This window comes from Coregonus clupeaformis, chromosome 33, assembly GCF_020615455.1.
Source record: "Coregonus clupeaformis isolate EN_2021a chromosome 33, ASM2061545v1, whole genome shotgun sequence".
Lineage (NCBI taxonomy): Eukaryota > Metazoa > Chordata > Actinopteri > Salmoniformes > Salmonidae > Coregonus > Coregonus clupeaformis.
In genome coordinates, this window is record NC_059224.1 from 41,043,942 (window position 1) to 41,067,030 (window position 23,089).

Genomic DNA, 23,089 nt, shown 5'->3' on the forward strand with positions numbered 1-23,089 from the left:
ACTTGCAGGCGCCCGGCCCGCCACAAGGTGTCGCAAGAGCGCGATGGGACTTGGAAAATAAACCCTCCCCTAACCCGGACGACGCTGGGCCAATTGTGAGCCACCTCATGGGTCTCACGGTCACGTCCGGCTGTGCCACAGCCTGGGATCGAACCCGGGTCTGTATTGACACTTCAAGCACTGTGTTGCAGTACCTTAGACCGCTGTGCCACTCGGGAGGCCTGATCAACTAACTATGTGAAGGAAATGTGTCACGCTGCATTAGGCAAATGGTGGTCACACCACATACTGACTGGTTTTCTGATCCACACCCCTACTTAATTTTTTTAAGGTATCTGTGACCAACAGATGCAGATCTGTATTCCCAGTCATGTGAAATCCATAGATTAGGGCCTAATGAATTTATTTCAATCAACTGATTACCTCATATGAACTATAACTCAGTAAAATCTTTGAAATTGTTGCATGTTGCATTCATATTTTTGTTCAGTATATAAGAGACCGTGCCATTCGTCTGTATGGATTGTAAATGTTTCTGCACAATTGACTGCAACTGAGTTTATAACCCCAAATCAGTTCTGAGCCCAAATCATTCCTGACAACCTTCTTCTATTGCAGACATTGAGAACGGACATAAAGATTTGCGTAAGGTTTGTTCTAGCCCAAAGGTAACTCAGTGGCCAAAATAACTTCTCACTACTGAGATAGAAGGCTGTAAAACATTTTGAACACAAAGAAAGGCAAAGGTTTGGGTATGCAATAATAATGAACTTGCTTTTCTTTCATTTTATTTATGGTTTGTTTACATATTTTGTAATCATAATTACACTATACAACATTACAAAATAAAAAATGTCGCATAAAGAATACATTTAGAGTTTGCTCAGGTAAGCTGTTTAAGACTAGCACCGATCAGAAAAAAAACGATATTCCCTTGGAATCAGTCAGATCAAGGCACTTCCTGGTAACAGTGACAAAGTTGTTCGGTCATCCTCAGTTCAAACTATCCTTCCTCCCACAGGAAATGGAGAAAGTTTGTCCAAAGTTCCTTTTAATTGTACTCTGATCGAAGCCAGGCTCTCTCTACGGTACAAGTAGCACACACCATCCTCTTCATATGTTAACCTCTGTAACCTACACCGGTTGACTTTCACATTCGTCCTCTTTCCCATCTGCGTTCTTTCCTCCTTTGACTCTTATCAGTCTCGCAGGCTCTGAAATAAGAGACCTTTGTTTGGTTTTGGAAAACTGATTGTTTTGCTCCGTTGCCCTTTCACATTTACTTTCACTCCCTTTCTCTCACTTGCTCACACCACCACACCTCCTTTCTGTTGCTCCCCTTGCGCGACGGTGGTCGCCGATACCACGATGTCGAAGCAGGTCTCCATCATGACGTGTGACTTGCATAGGTTGACACAGTACTCTAGCTCGCCCGTGGCCTGCTCCAAAGCCTCCAGGTACTCCTGGGACTCCATGTCCAGATCCTGGTCCACCTCAACTATGGGGGGAAGGAGAGCGGGAGAAAGAGAGCGAAAGGAGGAAGATTAGCGATGAAGATTGCACATGAAAAGGTACAGCAGATGTACAGTGTCAAACAACATAGATAAAAGATGTAGCCACTCTTGACATTTAGATGACCATACATCATTACATGGAATTTCCATTTCTGCTTGTAAAAATCTTATAGCATGTCTTAGTGCACTGTTATTATGGGGTAATAATAGGCACTCTACATCAGAATTGGGGTCAATTCGATGTCAGTCAATTCAGGAAGTAAACATCTATTTTCAATGACTTATCAATAAACTGAAAAGTGACTGCCTTCAATTTGAATTGACCCCGATTATGTGATACAGTACTTCTACACTCTCTGAAACTGTGTGACTCCACTGTGACTGCTCCTCCGTTGTCACACCTTTACAACCTTAAAAGTCATACAGGGACATGAAGATTGATGATGACGACATGTCTTTGACAGGGCTGGATATACCGGGATGTCTGATGAAGGCTGCTCAAAACACACTACCCTCATAATCACAACATGAAAGGATGATTTATATTGCCTGACTGCTCCCATCATGGGTTCGGACCAACCTGTGGTCCCTAAATCAATGGGAAACATCTCAGGGAAATAGGGAGATGTGGCGGAGGGAAAATAATGCCTTATTGATTTCAAGATGTACACCGGTACACATTCCACCCCCAAGCAAACGCGAGAACACACAGGGTTTTTGCAAAGACAAGGATTTGAAAAAGCTTTTTTCTGTTCCTCTATATCCCTAGTAAGGTAATCATGAGGTGGGCTACTTTTGAATTCAGCGACCTTTGTGGGATTCTTTGTGGTTCCTCATTCCCTCTACTGAAATGAAAATGGAACTTCAGAAAACAGGCACGTTAAAAAAGTTACATAAATGTGATTCCTGATTCACTTTGGCTGTTTACTTTTGTAATCTTCTCGGGCGTAACACATTATTCATCATTATATTCCCCAAATACTGTTTTCTTTAGATTGCAGACCTGGAGGCATTTGGTTTGTTGAGAAGCTTCCAGAAATAGAGTGCCTTGCAAAACTATTCATCCCCTTGGCGTTTTTTCTATTTTGTTGCATTACAACCTGTAATTTAAATAGAATTTTATTTGGATTTCATGTAATGGACATAGACAAAATGTAATGGACATACTTACTGCAATGTGAGCTCTGTCCTATGGCAGTACCATTCCACTCCATGAAACATAGACCAATGTATTGTGCAGGTGTCAAGCAAATGTGTGTGGCCATTAAAGTGTGGCTCATAAACACTACAATTTACAAAGGAAGCGGCGTCGGCCCATAGCTTTGTATTTTTAATTGGGTTTTATTCTCTTGGGGTCCTTTCTAAAGTTTCGCAAACTTTTAGAAGTGGTAACTGCTAATTTTAGCCTGGGTCAATGTTGAAAAATATTTTAGGGAGGCACTTCTGGCACTTCTTTCTCACACACAAAAAGGCAAGCAAGTGGATCCAGTCTCCAACCCCTAATACACAATGGCGGAACAAGGACCCACTGGGCACACACTGGTTGACTTAACGTTATTTTCACATCATTTCAATGGAATAGATGTTGAATTGATGTGCAGGTCGCCCAAAGGTTCGCCAGAGAAGATCCATGCCTTTGTAGCTGAGCTCTATCCATTATATATACAGTGCCTTACAACCTGGAATTAAAATGTATTTTGGGGGGGGTTGTATTATTTGATTTACACAACATGCCTACCACTTTGAAGATGCAAAATATTTTTTATTGTGAAACAAACAAGACAGAACTTGAGCTTGCATAACTATTCACCACCCCCCAAAGTCAATACTTTGTAGAGCCACCTTTTACAGCAATTACAGCTGCAAGTCTCTTGGGGTATGTCTCTATAAGCTTGGCACATCTAGCCACTGGGATTTTTGTCCATTCTTCAAGGCAAAACTGCTCCAGCTCCTTCAAGTTGGATGGGTACCGCTGGTGTACAGCAATCTTTAAGTCATACCACAGATTCTCAATTGGATTGAGGTCTGGGCTTTGACTAGGCCATTCCAAGACATTTTAAATGTTTCCTCTTAAACCACTCAAGTGTTGCTTTAGCAGTATGCTTAGGGTCATTGTCCTGCTGGAAGGTGAACCTCCATCCCAGTCTCAAATTTCTGGAAGACTGAAAACAGGTTTCCCTCAAGAATTTCCCTGCATTTAGCGCCATCCATCATTCCTTCAATTCTGACCAGTTTCCCAGTGCTTGCCGATGAAAAACATCCCCACAGCATGATGCTGCCACCACCATGCTTCACTGTGGGGATGGTGTTCCCGGGGTAATGAGAGGTGTTGGGTTTGCTCCTGACATAGCGTTTTCCTTGATGGCCAGATTGCTCAATTTTAGTCTCATCTGACCAGAGTACCTTATTCCATATGTTTGGGGAGTCTCCGACATGCCTCTTCCGTAAAGCCCAGCTCTGTGGAGTGTACGACTTAAAGTGGTCCTATGGTCAGATACTCCAATCTCCACTGTGGAGCTTTGCAGCTCCTTCAGGGTTATCTTTGGTCTCTTTTTTGCCTGTCTGATTAATGCCCTCCTTGCCTGGTCTGTGAGTTTTGGTGGGCGTTCCTCTCTTGGCAGGTTTGTTGTGGTGCCATATTCTTTCCATTATTTAATAATGGATTTAATGGTGCTCCGTGGGATGTCCAAAGTTTCAGATATTTTTTTATAACCCAACCCTGATCTGTAATTCCCCACGACTTTGTCCCTGACCTGTTTGGAGAGCTCCTTGGTCTTCATGTTGCCGCTTGCTTGGTGGTGCCCCTTGCTTAGTGGTGTTGCAGACTCTGGGGCCTTTCAGAACAGGTGTGTGTATATATACTGAGATCATGTGACAGATCATGTGACACTTAGATTGCACACAGGTGGACTTTAACTCATTATGTGACTTCTGAAGGTAATTGGTTGCGCCAGATCTTATTTAGGGGTTTCATAGCAAATGGGGTGAATAAATATGCACGCACCACTTTTCCGTTATTATTATTTTTTTTTAACAAGTTATTGTTTTTATTTCACTTCACCAATTTTGAATATTTTGTATGTCCATTACATGAAATCCAAATAAAAATCCATTTAAATTACAGGTTGTAATGCAACAAAATAGGGAAAACGCCAAGGGGGATGAATACTTTTGCAAGGCACTGTAAAAAGGTGCTTAGGATATCAACTGTTCCTACAGTGTAGGAAAGGTTTGTTTACTGTATGGTTTAAGATGGGTCTTTTGTTGTGGCTAACTTAACAGAGGCCAGGGAACGCTGTGCTGCTGTAGCTGAATCGCTAGCTAGTTACAAAACTTTGTTGTCCACTTACAATAGCCTCAGAGAGGCTAAATGTAGGAAAGTAATTTGTAAGACATGAGCTAACAACAGACCCATCTTAAACCATAGTCCCCTGTAGCTCAGTTGGTAGAGCATGGCGCTTGCAACGCCAGGGTTGTGGGTTCGTTTCCCACGGGGGGGGCCAGTATGAAAATGTATGCACTCACTAACTGTAAGTCGCTCTGGATAAGAGCGTCTGCTAAATGACTAAAATGTAAAATATAATACCTGACTGCAGCTCTGATAGTTACACAAAAGTCAATCTAACACAACCCAGTTACAAAACAAGGAGGTACACTTTCTGCACACTTTAAAAACAGCATGCCAGATTTCTACAGTAGGCTACTCACACTCTCCGGTCCACTTCCCGGGGTCCAGCATCAGCCTGCTCTTGGCATCCTCCAGTTCCCCCCTCAGGCTCTCGTGCTTGGCCCTCAGCACCCTGATCTGCTGCTGCCTCTTCTCTAGCATCCTCAGCCTGACGTTGAAGTACAGCAGGCCCTGGTAGAGCAAATGGTAAGGATGGTTGGAGTGAGTGCAGAGGGAAAAGACGAGTGGAGGAAATGAGCTGAGTGTGCTCCTTTTAGAGAAACCCAGGCTTGGATTTAGTGAGGTAAACGGAGCGAGAGAGAGTACCAGACGGAGGGGCATCTTTAGAGTTGTGTGTGCGCTGTGAAGAGGCTCACACACGGGACAGGGAGGTTATACCGCAGAAATAAAATTAGCATCCACGCTAATCTCCCGCTTTGCTTGAATCTCTAGGACAAATGTTGGGCTCCTGGATTAAGTGTAGACGCAGTCCACCAGTAATATGTTATTGAAAGGTAGAATAACAATACAGATTATTCCTAGTTCGGAACTGTTTTTATCACTACAAGGAAGGTGAATTGCTTTTGTATTATTGGCTTTGTACAAAATGTGTTTTCGGACGCGTGTGTTATAATTTAATTTGTCTATTTCACAAGGCATAACAGAATGCATTAATTCCATGGTCCATGCATTTTTTATTTAGCATGTGATATAATATTCAAGCACATCCATCGAGTTGAATCAACATACCCTTTCCACATCCTGGAATAGCTGCTAGGAGATGAGCGAGAGAGAACAGAAAAAAAAAGACATCAACATTTGCTAATCCAAAGATAATACACAATCTAAATGGATGCACTTGCAAACGCAATTAATCACACACACACACACTCAAAACACTTCACTTTTGGATGCTCTGGACGACAGGCTCTCAAAAACGAATTGAAGATCATCTTTTCCTAATTGAAAATAAATCAAAGCACCATCAAGCAGAATTAATGTATTTTATCCCCTCCACTATTCAATGGGGGATTGGGCCCGGCTCGTGGGAATGGTTAATGACCCGTTGACATGGAGAGTGGAGAAGCCCATAAAGAGCATTCAGGCGAGGGCCAAGATAGCAGGCCCAACCTTCATTCATCACTGGCTCCTCCAAACCTTGTCTCCCCTCTTCTTTGTTGGGCTTCCCCTGACTGCCATGGTTACCTGGCTCCAACCATCAGTCAAATCTTAACCAATTAAGCAGCAGCGGTATTTGTTCCAGTGATAACCTCGGCTACTGACAAACTAAATGTGAGGAAGTCTGAGAGTCTCAGTGCAGCCCCCTCCCAGGCACACCCCGTTTAGGTGGATAGATTGAGGGTTTGAGACAGTTTAGGCACCCTCACTTAATAATTTGGGGGCATGTTCAGTTGAGGATGATGCACTGGACTGTCCTCCTCAATATTAGCCCACTGTAAAAGGGGAAGCATGATTGTTATACAGCCAACTGAGTCCCGTGTAGCTCAGTTGGTAGAGCACGGCCCTTGCAACGCCAGGGTTGTGGGTTCGTTTCCCACAGGGGGGCCAGTATGAAAATGTATGCACTCACTAACTGTAAGTCGCTCTGGATAAGAGCGTCTGCTAAATGACTAAAATGTAAATGTAATGACAGTCTCAATGTTATTTACTGCGTAAAGGAGAAAATGTCTGGAGGGGATTTCTTTGAAGTTTTATCCTTGGTGAGGTCAAAAGGTGAACAGGTGTGGCACCTGACCAAATATACACAACATGCAAAAAGTAGAGGAAATAAAACAAATAAAACATTCCCACATAAATAAATCAAAATATTCCGGAGCTTACGGTCTGGCTAATTTGTATGTACAGGCACACAGTCATGCATACAGTGCCTTCAAAAAGTATTCATACCTCTTGACTTATTCCACATTTTGATGTGCTACAGTCTGAATTATATTGTTACAGTCTACACACAATACCCCATAATGACAAAGTGCAACATTTTTGCAAATTTATTGAATATGAAAAAATACAGAAATATCTATTTTACATAAGTATTCACACCCAAGTCAATACGTTAGAATCACCTTTGGTAGCGATTACAGCTATGAGTCTTTCTGGGTAAGTCTATAAGAGCTTTGCACACCTGAATTGTACAATATTTGCCCATTATTCTTTTCAAAATTCTTCAAGCTCTGTCAAGTGGGTTGTTGAACATTGCCAAACAGGCATTTTCAAGTCTTGCCATAGATTTTCAAGCCAATTTAAGTCAAAATTGTAACTAGGCCACTCAGGAACATTCAATGTCGTCTTGGTAAGCAACTCCAGTGTATATTTGGCCTTGTGTTTTAGGTTATTGTCCTGCTGAAAGGTGAATTCATCTCCCAGTGTCTGGTGGAAAGCAGACTGAACCAGGTTTTCCTCTAGGATTTTGCCTGTGCTTAGCTCCATTCTGTAAATGTTTTATCATGAAAAACTCCCCAGTCCTTAACGATTACAAGCATACCCATAACATGATGCAGCCACCACTATGCTTGAAAATATGGAGAGTGGTACTCAGTAATGCGTTGTATTGGATTTGCCCCAAACATAACACTTCGTATTCAGGATTTGTTTTTACAGTACTACTTTAGTGCCTTGTTGCAAACAGGATGCATGTTTTGGAATTTTTGTATTCTGTAGAGGTTTCCTTCTTTTCACTCTGTCAATTAGGTTAGTATTGTGGACTAACTACAATGTTGTTGATCCAGCCTCATGTTTCTCCTATCACAGCTATTAAACTCTATAAATGTTTGAAAGTCACCATTGGCCTCATGGTGAAATCCCTGAGCAGGTTCCTTCCTCTTTGGCAAATGAGTTAGGAAGGACACCTGTATCTTTCTAGTGACTGGGTGTATTGATACATCCAAAGTGTAATGAATAACTTCACCATGCTTTTAAATGTTTTAACCATCTACCAATTGGTGCCCTTCTTTGCAAGGCACTGGAAAACCTCCCTGGCCTTTGTGGTTGAATCTGTGTTTGAAATTCACTGCTCGACTGAAGGACCTAACAGATAATTTGATGTGTGGGGTAGAGATGAGGTAGTCATTCAAAAATCATGTTAAACACTATTATTGGACACAGAGTAAGTCTATGCACATTTTTACTCTTGAACTTATTTAGGCTTGCCATAACAAGGGGTTGAATACTTAAGACTCTTAATTTTTTATAAATTTGTAAACATTTCTAAAAACATTATTCCACTTTTACATTATGGGTATTGTGTGTGTGTGTAGGCCAGTGACACATCTAAATTTAATCCATTTTAAATTCAGGCTGTAACAAAACAAAATGTGGATAAAGTCAATGTGTGAATACTTTCTGAAGGCACTGTACATGCGTACACACGCACTCACACACACCATTTTCACATTCCAAGAAGCGAGCAGATGGCGCATCTCTAACCTCTGTCCCCGTGGCACCCTCTTGTCTCCTCTGCAGCCGCTCCACGTCGTCGATCTCATACACCTTGATCTCGAAGGGCTCCTTCAAGGTCCCACCCAAGGGGGGCAGGTCCACCCATTGTCCCGGGATGCCAGCATTCCTGCCCAAGGAGGTGGTGTCCGGCAGGGGAGCAGGGATGAGACGGCGCCGCAGGAGCCCTGGAACAAGGGGGTGAAGGGAGTGAGTCATTGGGGGTACGGCTGTTAATTGGAGTTGGATATGCACACCAGGAATATCCTAGCATGTGAGGCACTGCCTTGAAATATGCATGAGGCAAAAACGTGCCAAGATACACAGGCTGATAGCAGACTTCCATCGAGCCAGCCGGGATCACATAACCGTCGGCTAGCACTGATTACGTATGCATTAGGCACTAGATCCTATCTGTTGCTGTTATGAATTACGGAGGATAGGTACATGAATCTGAATTAATTTTATGAGTGTATACTGCAGCGGGACACACTGTCACTTCAGATACTACACTTGAATAGAGATTTATGATCATGCTAGGTGGAGGACATACTGTACATTTAAATATATTCATAGGTCTATGAAAAATAGGTATGTAGAGTATCTGAGATATCCATGTGCAAGGCAAATTCATACATGAAAATACAGTGTATGAAGACTTGCAGTTTTACTCGTTTAGTGTGCATGGAATGTTGTTTTGAGCAGCAGGGATGTCACCCAGCCACACTTTTCAATAGAACATAAATAATCTACTAGAGTGAGAAAGCTAGAGAAAATATTGTATGCACTGTATAATTTATTTGATCACATATCAAATAAAAACAAATAGTCCAAATTATAAGTATTTGAATATGTATAGCTCCTATTGTTGAATTGGATAATAATTTTTATTTCAGTATTTCACAAGTACGTTCATGGGATCATGATTTGTGTTTGATGTGGTATAGCTGTATGGATATTGTTCCAGAACTTTCTCAGGGTAACTAATACTCACCATTGCCTCTCTTCTTGGGTGATTTAGACACTCTACTCCTATTGGAGGTGGACACCTCGCTCTCGCTCATGGAGTCGTGGGCTGACGAGGCGCTGCCTGTGGTCTCGCTGTCCCGGATCATGCTCTCATACCCGCTGCTGCCCCCACTGTGGTAGAAGAGCGCAGTGCGCCCCATTGCGGGTGGCAGCTCCCCGCTGAGCACACTGCTGTTGTCACTGCCGTGCCCACTGCTGTAACGCTGGGGCCTCCGCGGGGCTGTGATCTTGCTATAGGGCGAGGGTAGCGGCGTGCTGGCAGGGGACCCGCTGATGCTTTCCCCGCTATCGTTGTTCCCAACAGCCTCTGAACCCCTGCTTAGGTGTTTCCTTGGGCTTCCCGCCACAAGCTCACAAACTCGGCTGTTGGCAGCCCGGATGGCCTGCTTGGTGCCCATGATAGTGCCCCTGCCAGGCTTGCCATTGCCATTGGCCCCTGCCACAGACCGAGCTACGGATTTCCCAGTTGGAGGTAGGCTGGCATTGTGTTCTGTTGGAGCATCGAGGGATTTGGTGGAGGAGCTAATGGTCTTAGAACTGCTGGCAGCCAAAATTCGAGCCTTTGATCCACTGGAAACAATGTTCCTGGGGCTGACATTAGCTTTGAGCTGTCCCAACTTGCTTGTCATTGCAAAGGTGATAGAGGAAGGTGGAGAGGTAGCAGTGGGTGTGGAGGTGGGGACCCCAAGTCTTGGCACTGATCTATTGGATTTTCCATTGCCTCCTAAGCTACACCCACTATTCTCTCTCGACAGACCAGGATTGGACCCCACTGAGGTTATAATGTCACATCTCTCCAAGGACATCAGGCTACCATAGTACCTTCCAGAATCGCCTTTGGCTCCTCGTGTCCTCAGGCTTGACGCGGTCTTGGCTGAGCCATGGTCAGCCTTCAAGCTGGATGTTTTGTAGCTAAACAAATCCCTTCTCAATAGAACATCAAACTCCTCCTCAGAGACTGATGTTTTAGGTAATGAGGACCTTGCAGCATCGCTGGCTGCCCTTAAGGCACTAGGAGATAAGACTATCCTTGTCTTTTGATCGAGGCTTGATTTGCGAACAGGTGGAGCAGGAGGAGAGATGCTGCCGGAGCAAGACTTTGGAAGCATGCTGCTTTTCTGTCCATTTGCCCTCTTTCCCAAAGAGGAGAATCTCAGACTATTAGTTTCTGAAGTGCCATCGCGGCCCCATTTTGATTCAGAGGGACTGTGAGGGACTAAGACTGTGCCAAGAGTGGTGGCACCTCGCCTGAGATGTGGCATCCTGCTCATGGTCTCTCCTTTCTTGCTGCTGGACTTCTCACAACCGTCAACCACCCTCTGAGTCGAGGAGGATACCTGTTCCTTTGGTGGTCGAGGTACACTGTTGCCGTTTCCTCCCAGCTTCCTGGAAGAGATGCCACTCATGCCTATTCTTGGTGGCTTACTCGTCACAGTGGATTCAGGTGCTCTAGGATCTGAATGGCTGCCTCCTCGCAAACAGAGGTCGTCTTGCTTGCCTTCCTGCCTGCTGCAGCTTGGAGCAACTAATGAGGTAGGCTTGGTTTTCCTGGGAAGACTGGAGTGAACAGCATGGTGTGGGATCTGAGAAGATGCTGAGTTGTTCAGTGTGTTGGCTTTCTCTTTAGAGCCTCTGAGAGATGCTTTGGTAGAGTCAGGAGAAGGTGGGCACTTAGTTAGGCAGAGCTTGCTTGGGGTGGCGGGGTCACTGTCCAACTCATTTAGGGAGCACATGCCACCATGCTGCAAGAACGGCTTCCTCTGGAATATAACAGGGGAGGACAGTATAGAGGTGTTCTCCGGGGTCATGCACTTATCTCTCTGTAATAATCTACCTGACGAATGGGTGCCTTCGCTGTCCAGTGAGCACACGCTCACTTCTCTCTGCCAGGAGCCGATGGAAGACTGTCTGCTACCATGATGGGCAAATAGCTCCTCCTGTGAGGCTGTGGTCACCTCAGAGCACACCCCAGATACACCCTCTTGTGCCATGTAAGCATCAAACTCATCATTGATGCTGCTAATGATGCTGACAGGACTGGAGCCTGAGGCCAGGGCCTGAAGGGAGCAGTCATTGTTGAAGCTGCTGATGCTGGAGGGCCGCCCATTATCTGGGATCAGGCCTATGGGCAGGTGCTCCACCACTGTAAACACCAGCTCATCTTCCCAATTCAGCTCAACAGGCTGATGCAGGGTGACCGTGGTCCTCAGTACATCCCTCTCCAGGCATCTGCCCCTCAAGGCTGCCCGAAGATCGCTCACCCCCATGGGACTCCTGCCATGATGGGCCCTCTCCAGGACCGGGGCCCCCCCGGGTTGCCCTTGCCTTACAGCCTGCTGACTCATGCCAACAAGGGATGTCCGGCAGATGGCATCCGGGCTCTGAGAGGGTGTTCCGGAGGATCTTGGCAAAGAGGGAGAGGCATAGGGCTTAGGTATAGTAGGTCCTTTGTTGAGGTAGACCTTCTCTTGCACCATAGACTCTGAATCTTGAGACAAAACCCTGCTGGGCTTAACCACACAGGCAAGAACCTTCTCCCCATCTGCACTTGTCCGTTGTTGACTCTCTGGGACCCCCACATCCGAGGAAAATGTGGAATGTCCCTGCTCAGATTTACCGGCAGCTGTGTGGGTGGTTGTTGTGCTAATAAGGGGCTTTGGGGAGGAGGATTTATCAGTCTTAGGGGATACAGCCTCCTCTGGGCTTTTGGTAGGCCCACTTTGAGTCCTTGGGGCTATTAGTGCCCCCTTGCCCTCCCCAGTGAAGGCAGCTGGGCCCTCGCTGCCATCAATGTACTCCAGTCTCTCTTGGAGCTCCGCAAATGTGTTGCACTTGAAGTATTCCACCTCTGGCTGTTGGGTGTCTTTGCAGCACTTCCTGTTTAGTGAGGGAATAATGGGAACAAAGGAAGGTGGGCCTTCGTTGTCACTGAGCTCTCTATCAAAAATAGCGGCCCCACCAGGCCCGACGTAAATGACCGTGTCGCAGGAGTGCTCACTGCTGGATGAGTAGTCCGGGTCACTGGACAGCAATGTGGGCATATCCGGGTCAAGGGCCATGGTTCTTGGTTCTCCGGGCCTCAAGTGTGGCTTGTGGATTCGTCCTTCCTCGCAGGAACTCTCGCCACCAGAGGAGCTGAATGTATACTGTAAGCAGGAGAGAGAACACGCATTGAAATTAGGTTGGGATTCAATAGCTGAATTACGAACTGTGATTAATTTCTAGACTAAACCACACATCAATACCATTAAAAGGTTATAAGTGCAAACCGAAGGCTACATAAAAATCTATGTCAATGTCATGTTCTGATCTATAAAATATAAATACATGTTGTCAATCTGCCTAATTAAATTGAAAGTATGCTTTCCAAATCTCAGGGCATACATTGGATTCTCCCTTAGGAGCAGAGGTATTGATTACATGGCATAAGGCACTGAGAAAAACTCTCTCTAAATTATTGCTGTAACAGTCCCTCCTTCTGAAGAAATACAGATTCACTTTATAGATTTAATTATTTCCATGGCAGAGCCATTATTACCCCTGGGAAATCATTCAAACAATTAAAACACTCTAATTGAGCGATATCAAAGGACGCTTGAGGAACAAAGTCTGAATCTATGAAGATCATGCAAAGAATGTAATATTGTATGAACTTACTCATCCATATCTTAACGTAAGCAAGATCCAATACTCACATTCTTGTCTCAAACGCCCTCACTCTCACATACGTAAATTCATATAAAAGCCTTGAAATAGCTTGTGAAATGTAACTACTGTACCTTGGATTTCTTCTTCCTCATGTGGTGGATACGCGAGGCCAGCTGCACCGTGGTTAGAGTCTCCATGTAATTGGTTGGTGAGTCAGAGATGTGTGCTATCATGGTGGTTCGGCAGTTGATGTTGCCCAGAGATTCTCTCAGCAACATGGTGAGCTTACTATCCCTGAATAATACGTCGAAAATAAAATCGTTAGCCCCTCAAAAAAGAACCAGCACCAGATCTTAGCCATAACCCCCCCCCACCAGGTTCAGAGCAACCATTCCTTACAGTACCAAAGGAAAAGCCATAGACAGTCAAAAGGCAGCGGGAACGAGATATCCAATTCATGGAACCTCACCTTCAACTACCACTTTCAATTACCTGTAAGTAGGTCGATGTGTGAAAGGTCCTTGACAGTTTGTTTGAAATATAACAAATATTAAGCTCACCCTACTGCATAAAATGCTATTTGATTTGATATACTGTGTATAAATAAAGCTGATCTTGTCTGATCCAGAGGCAGGGCTCTATTTTCGGAGGCGTAAGTGTCAAACGCACATTAGTTTGCAATTTCGTCATGTAAAAACTGGCGCACTGGCATTTTCCATCCCTAACGCCAGGGTCGGCAATTTACCTGTCTAACATCAGCTCACTTGTGCTGAGGTGGGAGGGGTGGACATATTTGAGGTGTGTCCTTAAAAACATGCACAAGCGTGACAATTTCAAGCAGCGTTAATGAGACGTTTTAAGACTCGCAAAAAGCTGGTCTTAACGGTAACTCATCTGATAATGGCATGGATTTTGAAAACGGAAGCGCAGCCTATCCAGCTATGACGCACAGTGACCATGGAAGAGAGATGTGCATTTTGTGCTGGTGAATCTAGTATTTAGAAACATAAAGAACTATTGGTTTCCCCCCCATTTCGTTTAATTAAGAACCAAGCATAGCCTACCCTCCCCTTAATCAAGGCTGTATAGCAGCATTGCATAGGTGCGTATTTTTTATCCTACCAATTAGCCAACTAGCCTATGAATAAAGGGGTTTTAAATGGTCTACTGAAAGTGCTTTGAGGTTGTTGCCCTCATGCTTTTTAATTATTCACAATTCACATACTTGCATTACTTAATTTCACTTGTTCAAGTAGGGTCTCCATCCAAGAGCGCCCCTCATCCGATTACCAAAGACACGCGCTCCTCCAAACTTTTCAAACCTCCTATAATACCATATCAACGGTGGATTTTTTTGAGAATCTGCCTCGCACATAGGCAACGATGCAATTGTCAGGAGCCTAGTAGTTTGTATAGATGTGCAAATGTTATGCGTAAAGACATTTAGACCTGTATGCACACAGTGCCATGGAACGAGAGAAGTGATTTATGATATCATGCTTCTGACCCCATCCTATTTTAAAATATTGTTGTTAGTTTAAAAAGCAGATTAATCAAATTAAATGAAAATCAATCAAAAACCAAACTTAGTAATATTCACCATCAATGCGTTTATGGTGATAACGTAGGCTAGATGGCTCGAAGGCAATGCAATTTCGTCTGCTATTTCTTGAGAAGTACAAATATGATCTGTAAGATGGTTCCATGATGTTTATAAAACATAACATTTGCGAGCAGTATAATGGTGAGTGGACATCCCCCCTTTCTCTTTACATTACATTGGATCTTTATCTAGCTCCTGTGAAAAGTTTGGAAATGCATAAAACCATAGTCTATGTTGCCTTGTCTGTATTTTACATCCACGGGGAGTAATTATGGTGCCTGTAACTGTATTTAGACCGCCTATTTAAAACAATTTTATTAGAATTAGGCTTTACATTGTGAATTTAATCTTGCTTATTGATTACATTTGGCATGTCCATGCCCAGATTACAATTTACAGTAGTCCTAGCCCCTATATCAGTGCAAATTCTATAGCCTATGTTTAACAATGTATTTCCATACTGAAGCAATGCAATTAGAACAATGTGGACTGCAAACATGTTCAACATATTTTGCAAATGTGGGGCAGGCTATTTAACGAACTAAGCTATAATGGACTAACACTGGAATTGGAGTTGATGACCACGCAATACATAAAAGATCGTAAATACACAACTTGAAGAAACCACATATTTAGCCATGGAGCATGTTCTGATTAGCCAGTGAGGGGCCAAGCCTTGACACACCCACAACTGGTTTATTCATCAAAACCCAGCCCTTTCGTGCCACTGCCAGCAACTGCGCCTATAATTGTGGTGGTGAAAATAGCAAAAATATATCTGACACACCCCCGAACCTATAGCGCTACCGCTTAGATTTATCACTGCGTTAGGTTTGTTAAAATAGAGCCCCCAATCTTCTATATTACAATCCAACCCCCCACCCCCTCCCCTCATTGAAGCTGGAATACAGCCTTTCCGTGAACCATTACACTATCAATAACTTCTCACGTTGGTGCTTTGCTTCTTCCCTCAACTTCTCTCATCCAAATAGGCTAATAGGGCTTCATTGATTTTTACCCCTGAGGTGGGAAGAACAAAAGAGAGAGATAAAAAGGCCACAACACAGAGCCAGACAAAACAAACTTACAACATAAACAAACACACAGAACCAGACAAAACACCACAAACTATAGACACAAAGAGGACATAATACACATGCATTGTGAAAGAACCTCATCATTCACTAGTGTTTGTCCCTCCTTTCGGACATACCTGTAGGGAACGTGCTTGGCCCCATTGGCCAGGGCGAGGATGATGTTTCCCAGAGCAGAAAGTGACAGACACTGACCTCCACCTCCTTCTCGGGTTCGACTTATGTCCGTCTCACAGCTGCCCAGATCCAGCAAGTGCAGACGACTACGGCCGCCAGACACTTTATGAGATAGAAAGACAGAGAAAAAGAGGAGAGAAGGTGAATTATTAAGCCTGAACTTTCCATGGAGCCAAAAATAAAACGAGTTCAGGATTTCACATTGAATGAACGACTTTAAACTTCACATCATAGCTCCCCCATTTAGATTTGTGCTAAATTACCAATACAGTGAATTGCACTTTCAGAGGGCACTGAGCCCACTGAGGACAGAGGGAGTTACAGAGGCACGCAATCAAAGGAACAGAGGGGGCCGATGGACTTGAAGGTTATGGACAGTTGGCTCAGAGGTGACAATCAAACGGGCTCGCACTGTCGGGGGCTAACTGCTCACAGATAAATACATAGTTACGGTTGAGAGGACAGAATCCGTTCCATTTGATGCCATCTAGGTCAGAGGTAAAAAACTCAGAATCATATCATTAAGGCAGTCAGAACTATGCCCTAATTTAATGCAGTGGCAGGGCTGAAGACTAACCTAGCATCAGCAAGATTTAGAAACTCCAGCGTTCAAGAGTGGCAACCCTCCCCGGAACCCGGGTGTCACGTTCGTTGAATACAGGATTGGACCCAGGTGCAGCATGGTATGCGTACATGTTCATTTATTAAATAAACACCAAACACAACAACGTAACGTGAAGTTCTAAAGGCTAACATCAAACAAGCCAAACACACAGAAACAAGATCCCACAACATAGGTAGGCAACATGGCTGCCTAAGTATGATCCCCAATCAGAAACAATGATCGACAGCTGCCTCTGATTGGGAACCACACCCGGCCAACATAGATCCACAATATCTAGATCATACACATAGAAATTCCCACCCTGACCAAACAAACTAAAGAAAACCGGGCTCTCAAGGCCAGGGCGTGACAGTACCCCCCCGGCACAGATCTGGGGAAGGGTACCAAAACATTTATGCAGCATTGAAGGTCCCCAAGAACACAGTGGCCTCCATCACTCTTAACTGGTAGAAATGTGGAACCACCAAGACTCTTCCTAGAGCTAGCCGCCCGGCCAAACTGATCAATCGGGGGAGAAGGGCCTTGGTCAGGGAGGTGACCAAGAACCCAATGGTCACTCTGACTGAGCTCCAGAGTTCCTCTGTGGAGATGGGAGAACCTTCTAGAAGGACAACAATCTCTACAGCACTCCACCAATCAGGCATTTATGGTAGAGTGGCCATACGGAAGCCACTCCTCAGTAAAAGACACATGACAGCCTGCTTGGAGTTTGCCAAAAGGCGCCTAAAGGACTCTCAGACCATGAGAAACAAGATTATGTGGTCTGATGAAACCAAGATTGAACTCTTTGGCCTGAATACCAAGCGTCAAGTCTGGAGGAAACCTGGCACCATCCCTACGGCAGCATCATGCTGTGGGGATGTTTTTCAGCGGCAGGGACTAGGAGACTAGTCAGGATCGAGGGAAAGCTGAATGGAGCAAAGTAAAAAGAGATCCTTGATGAAAGCCTGCTCCAGAGCACTCAGAACCTCAGACTGGAGCGACGGTTCACCTTCCAACAGGACAACGACCCTAAGCACACAGCCGAGACAACGTAGGAGTGGCTTCGGAACAAGTCTCTGAATGTCCTTGAGTGACCCAGCCAGAGCCCGGACTTGATCCCGATCTAACATCTCTGGAGAGACCTGAAAATAGCTGTGCAGTGTCTCTCCCCATCCAACCTGACAGAGCTTGAGAGGATCTGCAGAGAAGAATGGGAGAATATCCCCAAATACAGGTGTGCCAAGCTTCAGGCGTCAAACTCAAGAAGACTCAAGGCTATAATCACTGCCAAAGGTGCTTCAACAAAGTACTGAGTAAATGTTTACGTATCTTGCATTACAGGCCCTGTGTAGCTCAGTTGGTAGAGCATGGCGCTTGCAACACCAGGGTTGTGGGTTCGATTCCCACAGGGGGCCAGTATAAAACATTTATGCACTCACTAACTGTTAGTCGCTCTGGATAAGAGCATCAGCTAAATGACTAAAATGTAAAATGTAATAGTCTCAAAAGTTTTAGAACACTTACTCATTCAAGGGTTTTTCTTTATTTGTACTATTTTCTACATTGTAGAATAATAATGAAGACATCAAAACTATGAACTGAAACACATGGAATCATGTAGTACCAAAACAATGTTAAACAAAGCAAAATATATTTTATATTTGAGATTCTTCAAATAGCCACCCTTTGCCTTAAAGACAGCTTTGCACACTCTTGGCATTCTCTCAACCAGCTTCATCTGGAATGCTTTTCCAACAGTCTTGAAGGAGTTCCCACATATGCTTGGCTGCTTTTCCTTCACTCTGCTGTCCAACTCATCCCAAACCATCGCAATTGGGTTGAGGTCGGGGGATTTTGGAGGCCAGGTCATCTGATGCAGCACTCCATCACTCTCCTTCTTGGTAAAATAGCCCTTACACAGCTTGGAGGTGTGTTGGGTCATTGTCCTGTTGAAAAACAAATGATAGTCCCACAAAGCCAAAACCAGACGGGATGGCGTATTGCTGCATAACGTTGTGTTAGCCATGCTGGTTAAGTGTGTCTTGAATTCTAAATAAATGACAGACAGTGTCACCAGCAAAGCACCCCCACACCATAGCACCTCCTCCTCCATGCTTTACGGTGGGAAATACACATGCAGAGATCATCCGTTCAACCACACCGTGTCTCACAAAGACACGGAGGTTGGAACCAAAAATCTCAAATTTGGACACTAGACCAAAGGACAAATTTCCACCGGTCTAAAGTCCATTGCTCATGTTTCTTGGCCCAAGCAAGTCTCTTCTTCTTCTTGGTGTCCTTTAGTAGATGTTTATTTGCAGCAATTCGACCATGAAGGCCTGATTCACAAAGTCTCCTCTGAACAGTTGATGTTGAGATGTGTCTGTTTCATGAACTATGTGAAGCATTTATTTGAGCTGCAATTTCTGAGGCTGGTAACTCTAATGAACTTATTCTCTGCAGCAGAGGTAACTCTGGGTCTTCCATTCCTGTGGCAGTCCTCATGAGAGCCAGTTTCATCATAGACCTTGATGGTTTTTGCGACTGCACTTGAAGAAACTTTCAGTTCTTAATTTTCCGTATTGATTGACCTTCATGTCTTAAAGTAATGATGATGTGAACTGTTCTTGCCATAATATGGACTTGGTCTTTTACCAAATATGGCTTCTTCTGTATATCCCCCCTACCTTGTCAGAACACAACTGATTGGCTCAAACACATTAAGAAGGAAAGAAATTCCACAAATTAACTTTTATGAAGGCACACCTGCTAATTGAAATGCATTCCAGGTGACTACCTATTGAAGCTGGTTGAGATAATGCCAAGAGTGTGCAAAGCTGTCATCAAGGCAAAGGGTGGCTATTTGAAGATCTCAAATATAAAATATGTTTTGATTTGTTTAACACCTTTTTGGTTACTACATGATACCATATGTGTTATTTCATAGTTTAGATGTCTTCAATATTATTCTACAATGTAGAAAATCTTTAAAATAAAGAAAAACCCTTGAATGAGTAGGTGTTCAAAAAAATTTGACCAGTAGTGTACATTTGCAACATTTCTAAAAAAACAACTGTTTTGCTTTGTCATTATGGGGTATTGTGTGTAGATTGATGAGGGGAAAAATAACAATTTCATCAATTTTATAATAAGGCTGTGTTGTGACGTGACTTTCATTATTGTGATGACTATTATTTATCAAATAATTACCTACTACAGTGCCTTGCAGAAGTATTCATCCCACTTGTCGTTTTTCCTATTTTGTTGCATTACAACCTGTAATTTAAATGGATTTTTATTTGGATTTCATGTAATGGACATTCACAAAATAGTCCAAATTGGTGAAGAGAAATTTAAAAAATAACGAAAAAGTGGCGCGTGCATATGTATTCACCACCTTTGCTATGAGGCCCCTAAATAAGAGCTGGTGCAACGAATTACCTTCAGAAGACACATAATTAGTTAAATAAAGTCCACCTGTGTGCAATCTAAGTGTCACATGATCTGTCACATGATCTCAGTATATATACACCTGTTCTGAAATGCCCCAGAGTCTGCAACACCACTAAGCAAGGGGCACCACAAAGCAAGCGGCCACCATGAAGACCAAGGAGCGCTCCAAACAGGTTATTAAAAATATCAGAAACTTTGAACATCCCTCGGAGCACCATTAAATCCATTATTAAAACATTGAAAGAATATGGCACCACAACAAACCTGCCAAGAGAGGGCCGCCCACCAAAACTCACGGACCAGGCAAGGAGGGCATTAATCAGAGAGGCAACAAAGAGACCAAAGATAACCCTGAAGGATCTGCAAAACTCAACAGCGGAGATTGGAGTATCTGTCCATAGGACCACTTTAAGCCGTACCCTCCACAGAGCTGGGATTTACGGAAGAGTGGTCAGAAAAAAGCCATTGCTTAAAGAAAAAAATAAGCAAACATGTTTGGTGTTCGCCAAAAGGCATGTGGGAGACTCCCCAAACATATTAAAGAAGGTACTCTGGTCAGATGAGACTAAAATTTAGATTTTTGGCCATCAAGGAAAATGCTATGTCTGGCGCAAACCCAACAACTCTCATCACCCCGAGAACACCATCCCCACAGTGAAGCATGGTGGTGGCAGCATCATGCTGTGGGGATGTTTTTCATCGGCAGGGACTGGGAAACTGGTCAGAATTGAAGGAGTGATGGATGGTGCTAAATACAGGGAAATTCTTGAGGGAAACCTGTTTCAGTCTTCCAGAGATTTGAGACTGTGATGGAGGTTCACCTTCCAGCAGGACAATGACCCTAAGCATTATGCTAAAGCAACACTCAAGTGGTTTAAGGGGAAACATTTAAATGTCTTGGAATGGCCTAGTCAAAGCCCAGACCTCAATCCAATTGAGAATCTGTGGTATGACTTAAAGATTGCTTTACACCAGCGGAACCCCATCCAACTTGAAGGAGCTGGAGCAGTTTTGCCTTGAAGAATGGGCAAAAATCCCAGTGGCTAGATGTACCAAGCTTATGGAGATATACCCCAAGAGACGTGCAGCTGTAATTGCTGCAAAAGGTGGCTCTACAAAGTATTGACTTTGGAGGGGTGAATAGTTATGCATGCTCAAGTTTTCTGTTTCATTGTCTTATTTCCCCCCAAAATATTGTGTATCTTCAAAGTGGTAGGCATGTTGTGTAAATGAAATGATCCAAAAAATCCATTTTATTTCCTGGTTGTAAGGCAATAAAACAGGAAAAATGCCAAGGGGGTTGAATACTTTCACAAGCCAATGTATGTTTAAGTGTTACTAGATTAAATTAATAATGTAACTCAGTAGGAATTTGGGGCACCATGGGAAAAGTTGTTTAACGAGTTACCGTTTCCTGAATTAACTCTAAAGATATCTAGATATCTCTTATCATTTAACAGTCATTTATTAATAATTTACCTCATATCAGTCTCATTCTGAAAGTTGTAGACTTATTGATCATTCCGTACCACACAAATGTATTTAATTATTTATTTACTAACTAATTAAAAATGATAACACAAGATACAAACATGTACACGGTAAACTTAATACAATGAAAACGGTTCCCTAGCGGACTAACACAATATGACACTTGTTACAAAAGATGGCGAGTTAAAGAGAGAGAGAGAGAAAAAAAACTTGGATACACATGGACCTAATATTAATCCTAATATTTTGCCTGGAACTGCTCCCCGTTTGGGAAGAAAAGCAATGCATGTATTTACGTGTTGGTGGTCTTCGTCGTGTATCTCTGTTGGACCCAGGCCTTCGTGGGAAAGGGTCGATTGGGCCTTCTCTTTCGGATGGCCTTTTAGATGTAAGGCTGAAATTGTCCACAAGAGTTCACAATGTCCTTCTTCTTAGTTGTCTGTTTACTTTCACTCATACTGGAAGTGGTCTTCTGAGGACGGCTAATCAGCCATGTCAATGATCCCCTGTGGGGTGATGAGAGCAGTGTAGGTGACGATGTTTTGAAGAGAGTAACAGGATGGTCCCACTTAAATTCACCTTCTGAGATACAGTACTTAGAACAGCTACTCAGCCGTAACATTCATTGTTAGTGGAGGCAACTTTGTCGTCTTCACCTCGTGTTGATTTTCAGGGTCGGGACCAATATGGACAAAAGCTGCAGCTTGAGGTCCGTCTAGTTTGATCTGATAATTCTTATCTCAATCTTTTATGCACTCTGGTAAAGAGGGGCATTTCCGTCATACTGACACACTCTCTGAGCTCCCTCGGGCGTGGCTAGTTATGAGGCAAAAGTATTATCATCACTATGATTTTGTCAGGATTGTGCTTTTAGCTTTCTATCTTCACGAAAACATTGTCTTCCTCCTTGATATTTTCTACACAAGGTAAAGGATGTAATCCTGATATACACAGTGTAAAAGCTCTTCAAGTCACAATGTTTTCGTTATAACGCCTTTATACCATTTTTTTAATGACATCACAAAATATGCATATATTTTCCATATACCATTTCTCATCATTCCCAAAGTTTGGATGTTGAAATATATTGTCCCAATGTTCATTGTTGGATGTTGAAGTTTTTGGGTGGCAAAAAGTCTACTAGATTGCCAGAGATAGATTATCCTCCTCTCTAATTATTGGCAGTATTAAAGTGTCAAGACCGGCACAGCCCCCCTGTGGGTAAGACGGTCTGGTTGTTGTCGGCCATTTGCCAAGCTGATATGAGGCCTTTGATCCTCACCCAGGGAGAGTCATGACAGCTGTAACGTAACAAAATGTGACCGATCGGCTCAATTCGGTCTTATGTAGCAA

General features: G+C 43.6%; 1 protein-coding gene across 1 annotated transcript in view; it reads right to left on the reverse strand.

Annotated features, from left to right (window-relative positions):
• Window positions 1-435: 435 nt before the first annotated feature.
• LOC121549135 (kinesin-like protein KIF26A) overlaps window positions 436-23,089 on the reverse strand; it is a 76,752-nt gene continuing 54,098 nt past the window's right edge. Inside the window, exons 7-14 of the mRNA XM_041860997.2 lie at window positions 16,128-16,287; window positions 13,443-13,605; window positions 9,629-12,809; window positions 8,626-8,822; window positions 5,932-5,955; window positions 5,223-5,373; window positions 1,322-1,498; window positions 436-1,214 (exon numbers count right to left, since the gene is read on the reverse strand). Of these exons, the coding sequence (XP_041716931.2) occupies window positions 1,135-1,214; window positions 1,322-1,498; window positions 5,223-5,373; window positions 5,932-5,955; window positions 8,626-8,822; window positions 9,629-12,809; window positions 13,443-13,605; window positions 16,128-16,287 (4,133 nt within the window). The 3' untranslated portion in view covers window positions 436-1,134. The remainder of the gene's footprint in view (window positions 1,215-1,321; window positions 1,499-5,222; window positions 5,374-5,931; window positions 5,956-8,625; window positions 8,823-9,628; window positions 12,810-13,442; window positions 13,606-16,127; window positions 16,288-23,089) is intronic.